Source organism: Mustela nivalis (assembly GCF_964662115.1).
Source record: "Mustela nivalis genome assembly, chromosome: 7".
NCBI classification, from domain to species: domain Eukaryota; kingdom Metazoa; phylum Chordata; class Mammalia; order Carnivora; family Mustelidae; genus Mustela; species Mustela nivalis.
The window spans coordinates 14,703,401-14,724,039 of NC_139026.1; the positions used below are offsets into that span (position 1 = coordinate 14,703,401).

The window sequence follows — 20,639 nt, forward strand, 5'->3', positions numbered from 1 at the left end:
GAGAGCAACAGGCCTGGTTCTTCTTGGGCTCCTGTTACACGGTGACTAAATCTGACATTTTTTTCTTCTTCACCCCCACCCCCGCCCCCAGTGCTGCTTTCCTCAGACTGGGCCAACTAACACATCGTGGCCGAGAGATCAAACTAATTTACCTTCAGAGAGTGAAATCCAACATCTGCTTTCTTTTTGTTGAACAACATAGGGAAATATTTTTAAGGGATGCTATGTAAAATATATCATTTTAATCCTAAAATCATTTTTAGGTATAAATATGTTATGTAATGGCAAGTAAGAGCTTGGCTTTAAAAATAAATCTTTCAACATGCAAATTGAGTTGTCAAATTCTCTTGCCTTTTAGTTAAAATAGTCACTGCTGCCATTTCTGGAAATCTGTGGCTCTCAATTTCTCATAGATCCTACTCTTTAATGTTTGGACAAAATAGTCATTTTGCCTCTGTATCCTCACTCCTCAGCCCTAGCGTTAAAATGAAGAGCTGGAGAAGAATTTGTTGAAACTTATTAAGTATTCAGTAATGTTACTGTTCTATCCCAGAAGTTTATTAGCATTTAAAGCCCTGCGCTTGTAATACCTTTGCACCCGGTGTTCATTAAAGCATAATGAACTAAGTACCAGGGGACCTCTTCATGATGCTGGTATTGAAGAATAATATTCCCTATAAGACCTGCTCTTTGCTGACGCTAGACATCGTGCAAACCTAAGCCAAATCCTTGTATGTAGGATTGGTCCCCTACAAACCTCCATTAGGCTATTGATGCTAAATCATTCAAGGACCGGATGTGTGGCCGATCCAAATGGTAGTGATTGTTTTACAACAAGATGACGGGGGAAGTGGATAAGCACAATCAGATGAGGCCACCTAATTTTGCCTGCTTCAACCTAAGTGTTCACAATGCTATGTATTACTCTTTATTTCTCTCTCTCTCTCTCTGACACACACGTGCACACATATTTTCAAATGTCAAATGCAAAATGAAAATGAAGAAAGAGGTCATTTCAATACTTTTTATTTGAGTGTGAAACCATTCATATCTTGCACAACTGTACAGATAAAACTATTTCCATTTTAGCTGTAGACATGATTATCACACTGAGCGGTGTGATCAAAGATTTTATTTACAGAACAACTGCTAAAACATCCGATGTCATATTTCCATTTATTTCTTACCCATAGGGTAATAGGTCCACCATAATTGCTTGGTGCATTTTATAATACAGAAAGAAAACCTATGTTAATCTCTAACAAACCTCACAAATTGCTACAAATCTGACAGAAAAATGCCTACAAAAAAAATTTTTCAAAAGTACAATACATTTTCTTATTTCCACACATACACAGTATAGTATAGGCTCAAAGGCACAGCTTTGAATTTTTTTTTTCTATCAAAGTGTCGGAAATTATTATGGTCTTATGAAGGAACCATGAAAGTCGTTTTCACACTTGGTGCTTGGTAAGTGAACGTTTGGTCCATCTGGTTTCACAAAGTTAATACAGCAGAGCTGAGTGTGATACTCAATACCATAAACCCACATTCTCACAGAATTTTAAAAAACCCTCTCCTGCCTTTTGCTGACACTAGGCATTGTGCAAACTTAGGACAAATACTTGTATGTAGAAGACCCGGTCCCCTACAAACCTCAATCAACTTAAGGCATACAGAACAGGCCTCTTCCTTCCCTCTAGACAGTGCTTACATTCCAAGACAATGCAGGTATTGTGAAAGACATGGGTGTGGTAACAGGGACTCCTAGAGTTTTCCAGACACCAGCGTTTTGCTCTGGTGCTCCCGGAAGCAGTGATGGCACCACCAGGAAGAAGGGATGCGTAGAACATACCTGAGGGCTGTTCGTGGTATAGTAAGATGACTGACAGATGGCAAGGTGAATGTTCTTGGTGAATTATGTGCCCATCCAAGAACACAAACCAGACTCTGTCTCTAGTATCCATCAAGACTAATGAACTTTTGTCAACAGGAAAATAAGTAGCTTACGGGGAGTGTTTGCCAACACAAAGCAAAGTCATGGAACAGAGGGAAAAGGCACAGATTGGCCTGCCCAAAATAGTGCTCTATAGAAACAGTCAAGTCTGGCTTGGCTACAGGAACCCAATCTCACGGACTTTCAGTGAGTCCTGTTTCTGAACTAAAGTTGATTCATTCCACACTGAATCCCAGACTCACGTTCATTAGGGAAATGGACACCTAGGAGTAGTCCATGAGTTATGATGTATAGAGATAAAGTCTTCTGGGGGTGGGTTGTTGGGTTTATTATTATTAATAATTATTATTAATATTAAATATGGATTCCTGCAATAGCAGTCATTTAGCCCATCCTGTGGAGGCCTCTCCGTTGATGTAAGCAAAGCCAGGAAAGTGTTGCATGTGCTCGTACTCAGAATTCCTGCGCGTGGTCAGGGGTGTGTACATGTCACTAGAGTTTCCATACCTCGTGGAATGCACAGACGGGCTTGTGTAGCACGTGTTGGCTGTGGGCACCTCTGGCCATCGGGGGGTGACTGGGGTGGGATGCAGTCTGGGAGTACTGCTCATCAAACAGGGTTCCATCCGGGAAGTAGGGCCATTGAAAGGGTACTTGTTGAGGGGAAAGAAATTCCACAAAGTTAAACTTAGCTTGCAAGTTGCATATACATAATATTGGTCATGCTCACAGTTTAAGTTAATTTCTTAAGATGCTATTAATAAAAGTTGATAGGAAGGAAATCAGTGAACTTCTGAAAGATGGAAACTTCTAAGGAACCAACAGGAGAAATGCAAAGGATTTCATATCCACAGTTGGTGTTCACTCAAGTAAGAGTACTGATTTTGTGCTTGGAATCTAGAATATTTGGGGAAGTCAAATCCAAAAGAAGGAAGAGCCCCACTGGGAGTACAGGTGTGTGTGTGTGTGTGTGTGTGTGTATACAAGTAACAGCATGTCCAAACAGATACAGATGTATGGAGGTATGGCTGTGAATTTTACCATTAGGAGATGTGATAGGTCTCATTTCATCAACCCAAAAGAACAATACTACCAAGTAAAATACAGTGACATTATTAAAAATAGCATTTTACAGTTGAATTCAATTATGAACTGCAGCCTAAAAGCAGGCTTTTGAAGAGGAAGCAAGCCAACAGCTTCAAAGGTTATTATTAGTGCCTATCATTTAGAGAACATCTCTCTTTTTGGTTCACATTCACTGAAGTCCTGAAAGAGGCACGAAGTAGGAAATGGTGAATTGTGGGGCTTGGTGTGAATGTGGAGGAAGGAGTCGAGATAAGCCAATGGTGAGGGGATGGGAGGGGTGCTTTTGTGGAGGACAGAAGAGGGGAAGTAGCTCTAGAAAGAACTGGGAATAAGAGAAGTGCTTCTTCCACATTCTTTTCTGTTTCCAAGACAGCTATGCAAATAAGCCCCTTTTAGAGGGGAGGAACGTGTGGCGCTTCAGGCTCCCTTTGAGAGCTCCAAGTGGCCGGCAGGTTCACACACAGACTTCCTCCCTGGGCTACAGAAGGGCCACCCCAGCAAGGATGGGTGCCAGTCAACAAGGAGGCAAAGGCAGCGAATAGGGGCGAGAGAGGAAGTAGGAATTCTTCTGCTCCCCATCTGTCTTCCCTGACAGTTGGAGAGTGGATCCCCGAGGGATTAGGTAGGGGGGAGACAGACAGGCTGAAGCCTAGACAGCCTTGAGAAGGGATTCTGACAACAGTGGCTGCTCCCTTTAGTCAAGGGGGCCACACGGAACCATTCTGCTGCTTTGAGTGGGAGCCTGAGGAAAGCAGGGGCAGGCTGTTAGGCCCAAAGCATGCAGAGAGAAACAGTTACTCAGGGATCAAGAGAGACGGCTCCAACTCCTGGTAAGAACTCCTGGATTTTTTTTTTATGGGAAAGCATTTCTCGTATTGAAACTGCAGCCACTTCCCAGCCCAAGAACAGGTCAGAAAGAGGGAGAAGAGTGGAGATGGGGTCTGGGAAGTCAAGGGAGAAGCACCCAGGGCTCTGAATGCATACCAAGGCTTTCATATCCCCAAATCGGATCAGAAACCCTTGAGTGCACCCATGTGCCCAGTACGAGAATCTACATGGTCCTGTGTGTGTGTGGCAGCCATGGTGAAGTCTCAGGCCTGAGATCATAGTTGTACTTGACCTTGCCCAAGAAAACAAGATCCCAGGTATCACACAGGTAATGTTAATATTATTACAAAACAGTCTTACATTTTTCCCAAAAGATTGCTTCCCCCTCCTGATAGTCTCCCAAGTAAGCTCCCTACGTGCATGTCACCTTGGCTCATGGGGCTCTCCCTGGCCCAGGGGCCCCCTCTCCCATCCTGTGGCATGCGAGGCTGGTTCCCCGCTCAGGGAATTTCGTCCTACCTGTTCCCGCTGCCTAGAACACTGGTTTCCATCCTAGCCCCAGGCTCCTTGCATGGCCTGCCTTTTTAACCTCCTTCAGATCTCAGCTCAAACGTCATCTCCTCAGAGACTTTTCTGGACATCCTATCTCAGGATGCTAAATGCTCCACACTCTGCCTCTCAGGCCACGCCCTTACCATCCTGCTTGTTAGCTGTCTCTTTCCACTACTCTCTATTCATAAGCTCCTGGCTGGGCTTCGCCATGTTCACTACCATATTCCCAATATCTGGAAGGATGCCGGGCATCCCAGCAGCTATCTGGCAACCGAACACTAGGGTGTTACCTCTAGAAAGCAGCTTAGGGATCCCATACTCCAGGCCGTGTATGCACATGAGAGCCACAGCCACCAGCAGGCTAACGTGAGGCTGGCACGGAAACCCGGGGCTGGGGTAGCGTGTCCCCCCACATCGCTGTGGCACAAACTAGGCATAACCGGCCATGACTGAATCACATGAGAGAGGAAGACATGCCTGTTTCGGAACACACCCCATTATACCTTAATGTCTCTGTCCCTCTTGCTCTAAGTGCCCTCCTCTAAGGAGGTCAGAGGGCCTCCTCTGACCAGGCCTCCTCTTGCTCATTCAGACAGAACCTGCCTTGGCTTGGCCTGTGTAGGTAAAATGTCGCCATATGGACTTGTGGAGCCTCTTTCCCACAGAACCCAAGAGAGTGTGGCTTTTGTGCCTAATCCAGGACCCTAGATGCAGCTGTGCCCAGGGGTGGTGTCACAGGCTCAAAAGCGTAATTGCCTGGAAATGAGACTGGCTCAAAATATCTCTAATGGGACAATAAAATCCTGTTACCACAGAATCCAGCATGGAAAAATCTGTCCCGTTAGGTCAGCTAATTGCAAATGAGTCAGTGACTCGTTTTCCCCGTGGTGAAGAGACCATTGAAAGATGAGAGGCTGAAGGGCCCGCTGCCTCAGCCTGGTGATTAAAGCCACCAATGAAGCTTCTATTCAGTCTGGTGGGAGCGGCTGAGGCCGGCCTGTGGCACCCGCCTCACCTTTCACACTTTACATCCGGTTTCGTGCGGGGTCCTCCAGCATGCTGGGCACAAACCCTGGGGTCCAGAGAGCTCTGCCCAGAATAAAGGCGCTTTTTGTTGAGGGCCCGTAACAGGAAGTTACCACTTGCTGGCTTAAATCACACGCTGTGGTCACTGATGTTAAGCTGGGGAGAAGTCCCCAGTCCCCACCCGGTGAGAGAGGGGTTGAGGGAGGCTTGTGGGCACATATGCGTGCGTGTGCACGTGCATCAGGAGCCCGACTTTCTGTCAGGTGGCCATCCCAGCTGTGATGGATTCTGGGCCTCTTTGGAATCACATTAGGAAGTTCTATTTTGAGAAACAAGTCCCCACCCTGAGGCTGACTCGATGGTCCTGCACATGAAGAGGGAAGAATGAGCCCTTTATCCCTGACCCTCTGCAAATGGGCTGCTCCTTGAGCAAGGGGTGAAAGGTGGCCTAGTCAGAAGCACAAACTGTTTTCCTATGAAAGGCGGCTCTCACACCGCACCGAGGTTCTGCCAGTGGGCCTGCCCCTGGGCAGGCTTCCTCTTAGCCTCTTCTGGAAGAGGATGTAGCTCCCCCTCCCCCACAAATCTTGGCCAGACAAGCCACATCCGCTGAGCTTTTAGGGTCTGGATTAAATGAGTTAATACACATGAAACACTCAGAACTCCCACACAGTAAGTTTTCAAAATGTGTTAGCTGTTACTAGTATTCTTCGCATCATAGGATCATGATCCGTTAATGATAGAAGAGCCTTAGTGACGGACCATCTGATCCTACCTCTCCTTCCACAGATGCAGGAACCGAGGTCAAGAGAGGGGAAACGATCTGCTTGAGGTCACAGAGCAACTTAGTATCAGAGTGAGGAGCCATTCATTCATTTCGTTTCATGGACAGATACTTAACTGAACACCTGCTAAAAGCCACATCTATTCTGAGCCTTGGGGATATAATAGCCAGGAAGAAAAGATGTGGTCCCTGTCTCTGTAGAGCTAGTAGAGAGAAATAGATATTCTTTAATTACACAATTGGTGTCCTGAAAGATGATATACACAAACAGTGTTATCCATGAGCCAGGCCCTGTTCCAATCTTTATCAACTCACTTAACCCTCACAACCCTAAGAAATATGTACTACAATCCTTCCCATTTTTCAGATAAGGGAATTGATTAGAGGCAGAGCTGGGATTTGAACCCAGGAAGCTGGCTCTGTAGTCACAGATCTTCCACTACTCTGGCTGATTGACTTTTCTCCCCTTTGGCTCAGGGGAACACCCTAAGCAGAATGGCCCGGGACAGGGCGGGGCCACTGGAGATTGTGTGAGAGCTGCGGGATTGGCTGGCAAGGCCTGGCCTTGGCCATGCGGATGTGGGATAAAGCACAGCTTTCTAGTCTACGCTCGGGGAATTTCTAGCCCTCCAGCTTCTAGTTGATCAAATGGCTTTTGGGCTCCAGGGCCCAGTGCACATTCATGGCCGCTGAGGAGGGTAGAAGTTCCACAAATGTGTGTTGAATGAGGCTCAGAAATATTTTGCGGGCACATATTTGGTCTGGTTGGTTTTCCCTGTTTGGTCGGGCATGGGAATGGGGCACCTGGGAAGAGGCAGCCGAGACCATCCCTCGTTCACTTAGTTGGATGTGAACAAGTATGGCAAGTCGCAAGAAGGGTGTTTTTCTGAAATCGTTCAAGCCTTACAGTGTGAAACCTTCATCAGGACTAATTCAGAAATTACGAGAATTCAAGCAGGACTGGAGGTCTATGTTTGTTATTACCCAAGAGGAAAGCATGTGTCGTGCAAATAACTACTACAGATAAGGGCATACACATACTCCAGTTCAAAAACCAAATGGGGGGGGGGGCGCCTGGGTGGCTCAGTGGGTTAAAGCCTCTGCCTTCAGCTCAGGTCCTGATCCCAGGATCCTGGGATCGAGCCCTGCGTCGGGCACTCTGTTTAACAGGGAGCCTGCTTCCTCCTCTCTCTCTCTCTGTGCCTGCCTCTCTGCCTACTTGTGATCTCTGTCAAATAAATAAATAAAATCTTAAAAAAAAAAAAAAGTGGGTTCTGATTATTCCGAGCATACACCCGCTGGGGCTGGGACGCAGGATGGGGGCACAGTGCATTCGTCTTGAAGACGGGCGTTCATTTGCCGAGATTGGTTTTAGTTACTCTAGTGCTGATGGCCACCTGCGTTCCTTAACCGTGTTCTAGAATTGTGGTTTTTCTCCAGTTCAGACTGATCTTTTCCCCAGTGAGTCTGATATAATGAAGTGTGATATTCAGTTCTTAGGCACTAATCAGCCCTGCGGTGGGTTTTCCCCTCTATGCTCAATGTTAAACCAGAGTACCACAGGAAGAAAGAAAGAGGGAGTCTAGGGTAGGGGATTCTTCTCTTTGGTCCCTTGAAACTGACTGGGAATAGTTGCAGTAACTTCTTGAATTCACATCTACCCTCCAAAAACACATTGGGGGTAGTGTTCATGGCCCCGGGCTTGGGGTTCAGAGCTGGAGAATTTGCATTTGAGTCTGCTTTGCTGCTTACTGGATGCATAAGCTGGGGCAAATTACCTTATGAGGCCATCTCCTCATCTTTAGAGCCTGGAGAAAACTGCCTTCTTCCTCAGGTTGCTATGTGAGAGTGTGTATTTGCAAGAGTCTACAACAGGACTTGATGCATAAATGCTAATGAAAAAACAAAGGATTCTTTGTGTTGTACTGGCCACACACACCCCCAATCAACTCGGGTAGAGAGGTGATATAATTAACTTCTCACCCCACTTAACAAATGGAGGCTAAGGCATAACCCTTCAAGCACAGAATGTGAGTGTGTGGTGGGGGTCAGAGGTTGTCAAAAGGCCTTGTCAGAGGGGCGGAGGGCATGGTGCTGCCCGGCCCTGTCACCTCTCACCCCTCGTCTGGATTCAAAGGGCTCCTCCGTGGGCTTTCAATTAGTCCTTGGTCCTTTGATTCAGAGCTGCTATTAAATGATAGTGCTCCGTTCGGGGACTTCTGTGGCTTCCACAGAAGTGGAAGCTGCAGACCTATCATTGATCACCAGGGACCACATGGGCCTTTAGGAGACCCTGGTTTCTTTTTATGGCCATGGCTTTAAAGATATCACCCCTGAAATTTCACGAGGAAAGACAAGGGCTGGAGGAAAGAGGGAGGACAATGATGGCCACTGCGGCTTAGGACTTGAGCTTGATCTGGCCACTGCGGCTTAGATGACTGTCTTCTACTGGAGCCTAAGCTCTCCAAGGGCAGGTGCGCTTCTGTCCCTTTCTCCACTGTCTGATCAGGGACTGGCGCCCACTTGCCACACAGCAAGCATCCCACAATCATTTGAGGAGTGAATGAATGAATGAGTGAGTGAGTGAAGGCCCACGTGAGCTGCTTCTGTTCAATGTGAGCTGGCCTCAGAGCAGCTCGGAGGCATTTTGCAGATCACAGTGAGGAGCACAGACTCTGCTCCCGAGGGAAGCAGGACCTCAGGAACCGGCTTCTCTGCGTGACGCAGTTGGGAGACCTATAATGAATGCCCCAGGTGATGGTTTAGTGGAATCAACTTCTTGGCTTGTTTGGGGATTATACTGGGGCTTCCCTTGGTACTGCAGATGGAAATCAAAACAGAGGCCTGTTTGCCCCGAGTGCCCGTGTATTGTGGATACAGGCTCCTCAGTGCCTCCCCTCTGAGGCTGGTCCTCGGGCTAGCAGCTGATGCAATCCTGGCCTCCACCCTTGCTCGGGTCCTGCCATCTCTCTTCTAGACTCCCACAAGCGCTCCGCAGCAGAGCTCCCTGCCTAGACTGGGCCCCTTTCCAGTTTATCCTGAGTACTCCCCGCCTCGAGCCGAGCCGCGCTCCATCCTGCCTGCCTGGCTGCCCATCCCCCCACAGCATGGAGTGAGGGTCCTCTGCACTCCCGTTGCTTGTGATGCCTCACTTCCTGTCTCACTGGTTCCAGAAACTCTTAGTGAATGCTGGCACAGGAGAGGGGGCACAGGGCCACGTGTAGGAGCTTGGACACACGGGGGTCGTACTGCCTGGGTTCAGATCCTCAGGCAGGAGGTTCTGCACACATTACCGTGACGATGTGTAAAGTGCTCAGGATGGTACCTAGCCTATGACAAGTGTTCAGTCAGAGGTAGCTGTGGCTCTCGACAGGTGCCAGGGTTTGTGACCCAAGGACACCAGACTTACTTTTTGGCCTTCGAGTTGCTCTGGGGTCTCCTGCAGGAGTCAGAGAAGTCAGTGATGATAACAGGGCGTGAGGCGCTGTGTGAGTCTAGAGCAGTGGGACCTCATAAGGTCCTGGAGGAAGGAAGGACTGGTGTCAGAAGGTGCCGCAGAGACAAGTGTGGCTCCTGAACAACACGCCCAAGTCTGGGGAAAGAAAGTCCTACCCTGGGAGAAGAGCATCTGTGAACCGCACAGGGGTTGGCATGGCTGGAGGAAATGGAGTGGGGTGGCTGGTCAGCCACAGAGGCAGGCAAAAGCCTGATGGTAACAAGTCTTAAGACATGCCAAGACACGTCGTAAGGTAACATGTCATAAGAGACAAGAGATCTGAATGTGACTCTGAATGCGATGACGTCAAAAGAGGGAGAGTGTTAACGGCCCGTCGGGTTTTTTCCAAAAGACTCCTCCAGCTGCAGTCTAGAGGATGGGCCAGAGAGGGGCAGGTGCAGTGACACAGAGACCGGTGGGAGGATTTGGTCACCATTTAGCTTAGCCCCGAGCTGAGGCAAGGACAGTGCGGGGTGCAGAGCTGTTGAGGATATAGAATTGAATAGAACTGGAGACCAGCTGCCTGTGAAGCCAGAGCAACAGGAAGTGTCTGAGACAAGCAGAGGGCCCAACACTGGCGTTAGAGGTGCAACCACAAGTTCCATTCACCACAGGCCACAGAGGGTTGGTTTGGTTTGTTAGACAAGTGAAGAGCCAAAGGAAGTGTGTGGCCTGAGAACAATCTGATATAGGGTTCATTTCAGGAACATTCTTCTGGTGAGGTTGTGTGTGTGGATCAGACTGGAAAGGAACAGACATGAGACCCAGAGACCAGTTAGAATGCTGCCAGGTGACCGTCCTGACAGGACTCGACGAGGGCCGCCACCAGCAAGATGGCTGACAGAGATCCCGTGTGCGGGCGGCTGCCTGAGATAGGGCAGCAGACACGGCGGCTGACTGGATCCTGGGATTAGAGAGGACGGAACCAAAGACAGGTGGTGTGCACCCACGTGGCAAGAGGGAGTGGAGCCTGAACAGTGGCCGAGCACCCACTTCAGTGGGCAGCCACCAAAAGGTGGACGTGACCCTGAGGAAAGGATCCTCCCCTCTCCTTGGTGACAGACACGCGTGGTATACAGAAGGTACCTATTAACTGTGTGAAATTGACTAGACCTGCCACCAAGGGACTCGAGGCCCGGGCGGGCCAGCAAGCAGGACCGTGGACTCACCTGTGCGGAGCTCCTGTGGTAAGGGGCGTAGTGCAGCGGGCCAGAGATGGCCGTGTCGTGGGGGAGGGCCGGGTACTGGCTCTGCATGGGGGGAGGGTGCTGGCTGCCGTAGCTCCCATAGTTGTAGCTTCCCGTGTATCTGAAACGCAGGAAACACAGTGAAGAGTGGGAGTCAGGGCGGGGCTGGCGGATCACTTTCATGCCTCCAAAAATCAACCTCATCTTTTTTTTCTTTCCTTTTTGGTCCTCTTTCTTCTTTTCCATTTTTCTCCTTCTTTTTGGTTCTTACCATCGCCACCCTGTTGTGGGTTTAAACTCCCAGGCTGATTTTCCTTCTCTCCTCGGCACACCTCCCTTACCATTTGGAGCGCGCTCAGGGAATGAAAGGCAGCCCAGAGCAAAACATAATTAGGGACAGAAACTTCTACTCCTGTTCTGTTGGAAAGCCCCATATTATAGCCTGAAGTCAAATAGGAAAGAAAGAAGAAATTACTTGGGGATTTATGTTTTGTATCGTCCAGGCCCCACGGGAGATGCATCATGGGCCGCTCACCCAGGTGCCAGAGAGCCTGCCTCTGCCCCTTTCTAGCTGTGGGAGCCTTGGGCAACCCGCAGCCTTGTTTCTCACTTATGTAAAAATGCTGGCCCTGGTTATTCTGAGGGTCAGATATGTGGAAACCCTCTATAAGATAGAAAGTCCTATGAAATACAGGATATTCTTATCACTGTTCTTCCTAATAACATCTCCTCAGCAAAAACACGGACCTAAGACCACGTGGGTGTTTCTTCTGCCATTGCCCCAGAATCAAAAGGCTTCCTGAAACCATTTTCAAAGTCTGTTCTAAAGGCGTGGAAAGATATCCTAAGAGATCCCCTGAGAAAATAAAGGTCAGGAGGACCTGACCCTGGGGACAGATCTTGGAGTCGGTCAGCCAGTAGCCAGGCCGACGTCCAGCCTCGGGGTTGGCGTCTTGCTGGGTTTGGCTGGGCCACCATGTGGACGACACCTGAGGGGGTCGCCTCCTGTGTCCCGCACAGCTGCTCTGCTGGAAACGCCTCCTAGTACCCATGTGGCAGAATCTCGCCTTCTTGAGAATAAGGGCCCTTTTAATGTCATGTAGTTTTCAGATGACTGCACATTAGACATTCTAGGATTAGTGTCTTTTGATGAAGACACTGCATGATGACAAGAAGCTCCTCTGCTTTCAGGTAACACCTCTTAGTGGACTTGTAGTTCATTCATCACAGCAACAACATTTTTTCCCCAACAGAGATTTGGGGAAAAAATGAGCAAAATCAATGACTTATTTCTTTGGGCACAAAGCACCAGTAGAACCCATGGGGGTTCCCTGAGCCCCCTTAACAACTGCTGCTGTCCAGAGACCTTCAGCCCTCAGGTGGGGAAGCCCTCCTCTAATCCAGTCACAGGAGGCCTGGGCCTACCACAAGGCTCTACGAGCCTGGGGAAACTGCAGGGGCTCTGAAGCAGAAGAGAGGGAAGAATACAGGCTTTGGATATGACAGGACAGATGCTCAGTCTGGGCCCTGCATCTATCAGTTGTGTGACCCCGAGGGACTGAACTTGAGCCATCATCTCAGTTTCTGCATCTGGGAAATGGGCTTGCTAATGCCCACCTCCAGGGCCCCGTGGGGACTGCAAGAGTCTGTTATACTCAGGATGGTACTGAGTGCCTGCAGAGGACAGTACTCCTCCTGCCCTTTGAGAAAACAGCTGCTAAGTGACCCCAAATGTAAAAGTCCAATGGCATCTCAGACAGTTCGCCTACCCGTGCTCCTCTCTGTGCGGATAAACTGGTATCCTGTGTGTGACGGAGGAAGAAGGCACATGGGTACTCCTCATACAGGGCAGCTGTTGGGAGTTTTCCGCTGGGGACCCTGCCGCCGTTGTCACCGTATAGGTCAGAGACCACGTGTATGACTGCATTGCTCCTGCAGAGACAAATTAAGACATGTACGTCACTCACGCAGTTCCTCCATGCCCCATTCTTAGAACACTTTAGTGGCTTCCTCCCATGCTCTTTAAGCAGCTGAAAGTCAAAATCTTTACAGAACATGTGTCTCTGTCCTAGTTGACCTCATGAGAAGCATCCCCTACCCCCGCCTTTGTTCTCTCTGATCTAGCCACAATAGATTTCTTTCATTTTTTTCCCAGAGAACCACAATTCCCAGCACCACAGGGCCTTTGCACATGCTCTTTCTGCTGCCTGAAACTGTATTCTTCCCTTAGTTTCCACTCATTCCTCATAACTCAATAGCGAGAAGCTCTATTGAGATACTAACCCCTTATCCTAACCCCAGACGGAGTCTGATCCCCTCCTCACTATAGTCTTTTGTGGTGTCTACAATAATTTGTCATCTTACTCCCATTCATGAATGTGATTTACTTAATGCTTATCCCCTATCAACTAGAAGCTCCATGAGGATAGGGTCTTGTCTGTTTTGGCCCCTGTTGGAACGCTGGTGCTTAATACAGAGGCTGGTGGCCCCAAATTTTTTAATAAACATTTTAAAAAGAAGAGGAGGGAGAGGAAAGAGGGAAGGAAGGAGAGAGGACAAAAGAAAGCTCAGAGAAGCACGGCTAAGTAACTTCTCAACACTCAACTAACCAGGTGTCAGAGAGCCAACAAACTGCTCTAAGTAGCCCTAAGTAGATTATTGGGCTCTGCCTGCCCAGGTCTTTTTGAAGATTATTAGACAGTGACCTTCACGGTGACCTATTCCATACATATTACTAATTCCATTAACTTACTTTTTAATTGGATATCTTTAAAGTGCTAGGGATTGGGAAGGGAAATTGACAAACTTTAAAACCCTCAAGATGCTTAGGAATTTTACGAGATGGTTAGACTATAAAAATGGTAATTTAAGAAATCACTAAATAATACACTTCGATTTCTGATAAATTTCAAAATGTTGATCAGGGGAAATAAGGAAACCTATTGTAGGAGATGGGGGGGGGGGCTAGAATTGAACAGCCCCTTGCAGGTACAGGGAAAATTGAAGAACTGGTTATGGGAGGCCATTCTTAAGGGGAAGTAAAACTTGGTGCTTTAGTTCTGTTTTCTGCAGCAGATCTTTTCTATCCTAACATCCCTGAGCGAAGCTGAAGGAACGGTTTTCACTGAAGAATGCCGTCCCTTCTGTCCCAAGGACTTCGCAGATAGCACACGAGTAGCAACACTGGAGTGGAGCAGGTGGAAGGAGGAGCTGGTGGGCCAGCCCTTTGCCAATTACAGACAGGTTCACTGAGGGGTACTCTGGAAGGCAAGTGAAAATGGAGTCTGACTTTGAACATATTTATTATTAAAAGAACTCTGTATTGAACTCTCTTGTATACCAGAGAATCTTTCAGAATGCAAACAGCGCCCCTTTTAAATGAAGGGACAAAGGTTTATTCCAAGAGCATGAAGGACACACCATTTATTGAGCATCTAATATGGTCCAGGCACCGTGCTAAGTGCCTTACAGATACCCTTAAAATACTACCCCCACTTCACAGATGAGGAAACAGAAAGTTAAATCTGAAAGAATGTAAGAGAGCGCTTAGGAATACAAAGGAGTCAAGAAAATCATGCAAATGTGGGAGTGAACAAAGAAATTAAAACTGGAGCGAAACAGGAGTAAGGCTAAATGTGTCCACTCTAACTCTTCGTAGAGGTGGGCCTTAACCTGGGCTCAAGAGATTTTCCAGGAAACCAGGCCACAGGGAAACCTGACAAGTTGGAAGCCATGAGATAGCAAACAAGGTGCTCAGGAGTCACCTGTCAAGCAGGAATTTCTTTCAGATGCCCCTGTAAAAGACAACTGGGACTTGCCCAAGGGTGATCCCCACAACACCCTTACTGTGGACTCCACACTTGATTCTCAGGACCGTTCCTTAGGTCCGCCCTTCAGGCTAGTGGCATCACACTCAAGTCCAGTTCAGGGAAACTCAGATTGATAATAGCTATTTTGCAGAATGATAATAGCATGATAATAGCTATTTTGATAATAGCTATTTTGCAGAACTGTGGTGAGAGGTAACTGACATGAGCTTGGCACGGGGGAGGCTCTCAACGATATTCACGCGCTCTTTCCTGTGAATTCACTAGGAATCTTGTATTGGACTTTCTTAAAGTAGAGATTTCTCTGTGTCCCATTTCAGATGACAGGGAAGAAAGACACTTTTCTTGGGTCAGATTCTGTCACCGGGGTGAAATTTGAACAGCAGCAGAAATTGAGCTAATTATACCAAACTTCTAAACACGTTTTTTTCCCATAAAATCATAGATGTTCTTATTCACCAGGGTGCCTAAAAGTACCCCTTCCTGGTTTGCACGTGTACATCACATACAAGGAGATAATGACTTTAGCAGGCTATCTGTTAGGTATCATTTATAGCGACTGCAAGGAGACTGGAAAGACAAAATTCCAAAATGATCATGCCCCAGAAGACTGGATTATGCCTGATTGCCCTCCTCTATATTTTGTGCTTCATATGAAATTATATTACTGTTATAATTTTTAAAAAGATCCTTTTTATTAAAACGGGTGATCTCTAGGCAGTGGGATTGAGAAAGGCTTTAAAACATTTTCTTCATTTTGTTTATCTGTATTTTTTTAGAATGAATGTACACTACCTCTGTGAAAAGAAAAACATTATTAACATATACTAAACAAATTTTACAATTGGAGATAGAATTGGAGAAGGGTGGGAAGTACAGGAGAACAACCCACAGCAAACAAGTAATTAACCCTTCAAGCCCCTGGACCTCGCCAAAAGATTTTCTCTTTTTCCACCCCACCCAGCAACAGGAAGACACAGTGGTGATAACAGCCATCACCTGAGGGAATGCCGTGGAAGTTACTTTTGTCCGAGCCCCTGGAGTGGAGCAACTGTTCCTTATTCATCTCTGTATCCCCAGCAGAGGGCCTGCCAAATAGTAGGTGTTCAGTAAATCTTTGTTTCATAGAAGTTGTTGTTGAAGGAATAAATGCTGCTAGAAATAGACGTTATCAAACAAAAAGCTAGAGGAACTCTTGGAAAAATGGGCTCCTGTGGTCTGGGAAACAAAACCCCTAGATGGCCATGTGCCAGGCATCGAACAGACCCACTCAAGCAGGCTTTAGCAGAGCAACACCTACAGGCTCCGGCCTAGAAAAGAACACCCCTTACATTTCCTGTCCTATCAGTGGGGCCTCCAGGGAGAACGGCTGCTGCTGCTCTTTTCAGGAAACTAATAAAAGAAAATGTGTGTGGTTCACAGTTTGTGCTTAATTTTTAAGACCGCTCTCATGCTTTTTACTTTTTGGCAAGACAACAACAAACCTTCCCTATGTGCCTAATTCCCACATCTCTTATTCTTCCCTCCCTACACACTCATCCTTAGTTAAAAGTCTGAGGATTGTGGAGAAAATCCCCTTGGCTTTGAGAATCCATAAAGATCCCAAAAGATCCAAGAATCCTATAAAGTTAAGTTTTGTCCATGTTCTAGTATTAAAACTGTGGGAGAGCAAGATTTTCTTTCCTTCCCATCCCCAACAAAATGTTTTTCTTCCCTGTGTTTTTGTTACTGTTGTCATTTTTCCTGGAGGGGGTTTTAAACAGAGGCTAGGAAGTAGGCTTGGAATAAAACAGGTAGTCAAGAATAATCTGTTGAATAAATGAAGGAATGAATGATTAATCATCCAACATAAACCAGACCTCAAGCTACTTTCCTTTTTAATACACTAACTCACTGAATTTTGGCAATAACCTTTTGAGGTAGGTGGTCTTACCTCCTTTTCGCAGGTGAGACAGTTGTGGCCCAAGACTCACTCAAATTTGAACCCAGATTCTGCCCAACTCCAAAGCCTTTCCACAACAGCAGCGGCTTCTCACAGTTGAATGTGCCTTTGAATCCCTGGAGATCTTGTTAAGAGGCAAATTCTGATTCAACAGGTTGGGAGCTGAGCTAGCAATTCTGCATTTATAACAAGCTTCTAAACGATGGTAATGCTCTTGGTCTGTGGACCACACTCTTGAGTCGCAAGGTTCTCTAAGCCACTGCCTCCGGTCACGCACACTGCGTGTAGCGGGCCCGTCAAGATCAGAGGTTGTAAGGATTTGGTACAGACTTGAGAAAATTCAGGCTACTTTTCAGGCTACCTGGCCGTAGCCTTCTTTCAGATCTTGACCTAAACTGTTTGAACCTTTGCCCCCTGCAAGGATTCTATGAACCATCACAGATGTTGCTCAGGTTTTGATCTAACCTAAGCCTTTTGTTAGTACCTTCCTGAAAAATAAGCTCCCTTAAGTATGTCTAGATTCCGGAGCTGCCTAGACAGTAGCCACAGGCCACAGATGGCTCTTAAAATTTAAACTAATTAAAACAAAATACGATAAAAAAAAAATTCAGTTCCTTCATTGCACTAGCCACCTTTTAAGTGCTCAGTAGCCCTGTGTGCTCAGCATCTACTGCTTTGGTTAGCTCAGATTTAAAAAAAAAAAAAAAATTGCCATTATCACAGAAAATTCTGTTTGAACGGTGTCCTCTTACAGCATTTGCTACGAAGCAAACATTTGGTATAACCTTCAACACTGAGACAGGAAAAGACTTCATAGGTATATTCACCCCACCGGCTCCCCATCCTCCAGGGAACAGTGCTTAAGGAGAATACTTGCTCAAGTTGAAAACCTCAGCTGTTCGGGTGACTTTATCAGTAGCTCCCTGGCCAAAATCTCATTGACAGAGCTGACCGGGATTCTTTCCCAGAGAGAGATGCTGGTTCGGCCTCTGGACCTGCCTCCCTCCGCAGCTTCCTCGGCTGCCACTTTCCACTTAGGTAGCCACAGCAGTCAGTCCTCACGATGACAGGCTCTTCTCTGCTTCAGGCCTGGGCCCATGCTGTTCCCTATGACCTAGAATGATCTTTCCCTCTCCCCAGACTTTATGTGGCTGACCCTTTCTGATATTCCGGGTCGGAGAGGCCTCCTCTGACCATTTCCTAGCACACTCTCATTCTTGTTATGAGCGTTTGAAATGGTTTATTGACCTGGTAGTTTACTTCTGGATTGAATCCCCTTACCCACTAGGATTTAAGTATCACGAAGTCAGCACCTCTGCCTGTTCTTATCACTCTGTGCCCCCAGGACACCACACAGACGAGGCCTAGAAAAAGTCAACAGGAGAATGAACGAGCAACTCCAGAGGCCTCAGCACCAAGCCAAGACCCGATGAAGTGAAGTCAAGAAGAGATTCAGCAATTTGTTTTCAGGCCCAGCTTATGTTTCCTAATTCCATTCCTGTCGACAGAGGAAGCAGCAGGGCTGGAGGAGGAGGCCTTCGCTGGCAGGGACAACTCGAAGATGTGTCCATGAGTCATCATGGGCTCTGGGGCGGAGACGCGGTGGCCCCCGTGGCCCATTCCTTTTAGCTCCCCTCGGCATAACTGAGCTTTTGTTATTTGGAAAGAGTAGGGGCCAGTTAGCTTTGTTATATCCTCAACCGCCGGAGAGAAAATGCAGCTGGGCAGGCCAGATGTTCTACAGCTCAGGCCATTTGTAGGGAATCTGCCTTTATTTCTATAGGGATCCTAGAATCTCAGTGATTTAATTTGCCGGTTTTGTTGCACAGGGAAACCATGGTGGGAAGGTGAAAACACGCGTTTAATAGTTAACTTTTATTGTCATTGCTAAAGGAGGGAATACTTCAAATGACATCATAAACCAGGTCTTCGAGCCCTTCCGAGGCCTCAGAGGGATGGAGTGGGAGCTTTACAGTTTGCGTTAAATGACATTAAAGAATTGCAGCCCAATGTCATGTTAAGTGGGCTGGTCAGTGTGGCACCACCTGCCACGCCCCTGAGGAGGAAAAGAGCCACTTTCCCTTAACAAAAATGAAGGTTTCTGACCTTTGCTGGGCCAAAAGTGAGGCGGCAAGCTCACAAAGTAAGGGAAGAAAACAGATAAATAAGGTTAGATTTTCACCTTGTGGAAATCTGTTGAAATAGAAACCTTTACCCAGTCACCTATCATGGCCTTGCCGTAGACTTGAACGTGCCCAATCAAAATCAGCCAGTATCGGGTTCCATGTTAGGTGCCCCATATCCTTTCCTTTCACTTTCTTCCACACCCCCCTCCACCCCTTTAAAAACAATTAATGAAAACAGTCCTAAGAAAACACTTTTAGAAATACATGTAGGTACGGACATAGATCGACACAAAGCCATAGATAAGCAGAGCGGCTGTTTCCCTAGTAAGTCATAACTCATTATCTATAATAAAGGACTTTGTATTCACTAGAGCTTGTACCAAGGATGCCGAGAGATTATGTGCAATGAATTAATTTTCTCTTTGTGCTCACCAAGCAGACATAATACCGTTCTCTTTTTCACAGCTGAAAAATGGGGAAGTGTCCATCAACAGTGAGACACTGATATGTGGAAGAACTGCAGACACCTGATTGGCCTTGACTCTGACTCGAACTTGATAATATGTACAACATCTGAGTGATGATATCCAGAAAATGCTAGAGACCCAGCAAAATAACTAGGTCACTTACAATTTCATTTAATGTATTAGTAAACTGTTTTTAGCGGGGGTGGTTTGTTTTGTTTAATTTTCCCCACTTCTTTATTTCTTACTTTCTGGTTTGGGTCTTTTTAAAAAAATGCTTTTTCTTTTTTTTTTTTTTTTAATTGTTAATCACTTCAGATACTTTCTGGAAAGTCATGGTATATAAATCAGCCAGTAATTTTGAGACGAAAATAAAAATTAACTGGGCATGAAGACCATATGTTGAGTTAACTTTTTGTTAAAAGAAAAAAAGAAACATGGCAAATGCATTTTATAAGATATACAATAATTGTTTTCCAATTCACAATATTGGTTAATGGAATATTTGCCCAAGTCCCCAAATTTAAGAAACCTACCACAGTACATTTCCTAATACTTTGGTATATATCAGGGATACATGTGTTTTATAATGCAAGATCTATAAAACCATCCGTGTTGTTAGGAAATTATGTTTATGTCTCCTCCAAGACCATGACCCACATGCATGCCAAGATCCAGTCCAATTTAGCCGTGGGATATTTCAAAAGTGGTGCTTGGGAAAAATATTACACATAGTTTTATCTAGGATGACATTTTTAATGCTCCCTGGAGATGTCTGAGAACAAAGCAGGAATGTGCCAAAATCTTCAAAGGTTACGATCATCTGAAGAGAACCTGTTTCACATTTGTATTTCTAAGAAGCTACTTTTATGACTCTTGAACACATTGCACAGAAATCTCTGAACACATTTACGATATTCCTGTGGGTCTGACGGTCACACCTGCCGCACCTCGAGGCCTCCCCAGTGCTATGAGGAAAGCCAGGCAGACCCACTAGCCGGACGAGAATTACGAAGAGATTCTGGACATTCTGCCTTCGCAGCCCTCCTGTCCCCTTCTTGCCTCACAGTGTCCTGGCTAGACGCGCTGCCAAAGAGTTCCCCCCCACAAACCACTCCTGCTCCACAACGCACGACTGTCTGGTGTGCATGGTTTCCCTGTTTATTTTCACAATAAGGACGTTGTCACCGATTGGCTCACGTGTGTCTCCCGGGGGTATGGGGGTGAGGCTGAGAGCCCTTCTTACCATCCTGGCTCCTGCCTTGCCCCATGCTGTAGCCTGGCAAGGACCACCGAGTAGCTAAAGAGCTGTGAACAGGGCTCAGAGTTCTCTCCCCGTGACTAAGGTGGTTCTTTCCCCTACG

The 20,639-nt window shown here is 46.7% G+C and overlaps 1 protein-coding gene across 5 annotated transcripts in view; it reads right to left on the minus strand.

The window, feature by feature from the left end:
- Positions 1 to 1,017: 1,017 nt before the first annotated feature.
- RFX4 (regulatory factor X4) overlaps positions 1,018 to 20,639 on the minus strand; it is a 157,452-nt gene continuing 137,830 nt past the window's right edge. For all 5 annotated transcript variants that reach the window (XM_082740566.1, XM_082740565.1, XM_082740564.1 and 2 more), the window contains 3 exons: positions 12,686 to 12,848; positions 10,899 to 11,037; positions 1,018 to 2,610 (listed from right to left, as the gene is read on the minus strand). In XM_082740566.1, the coding sequence (XP_082596692.1) occupies positions 2,338 to 2,610; positions 10,899 to 11,037; positions 12,686 to 12,848 (575 nt within the window). In that variant the 3' untranslated portion in view covers positions 1,018 to 2,337. The remainder of the gene's footprint in view (positions 2,611 to 10,898; positions 11,038 to 12,685; positions 12,849 to 20,639) is intronic.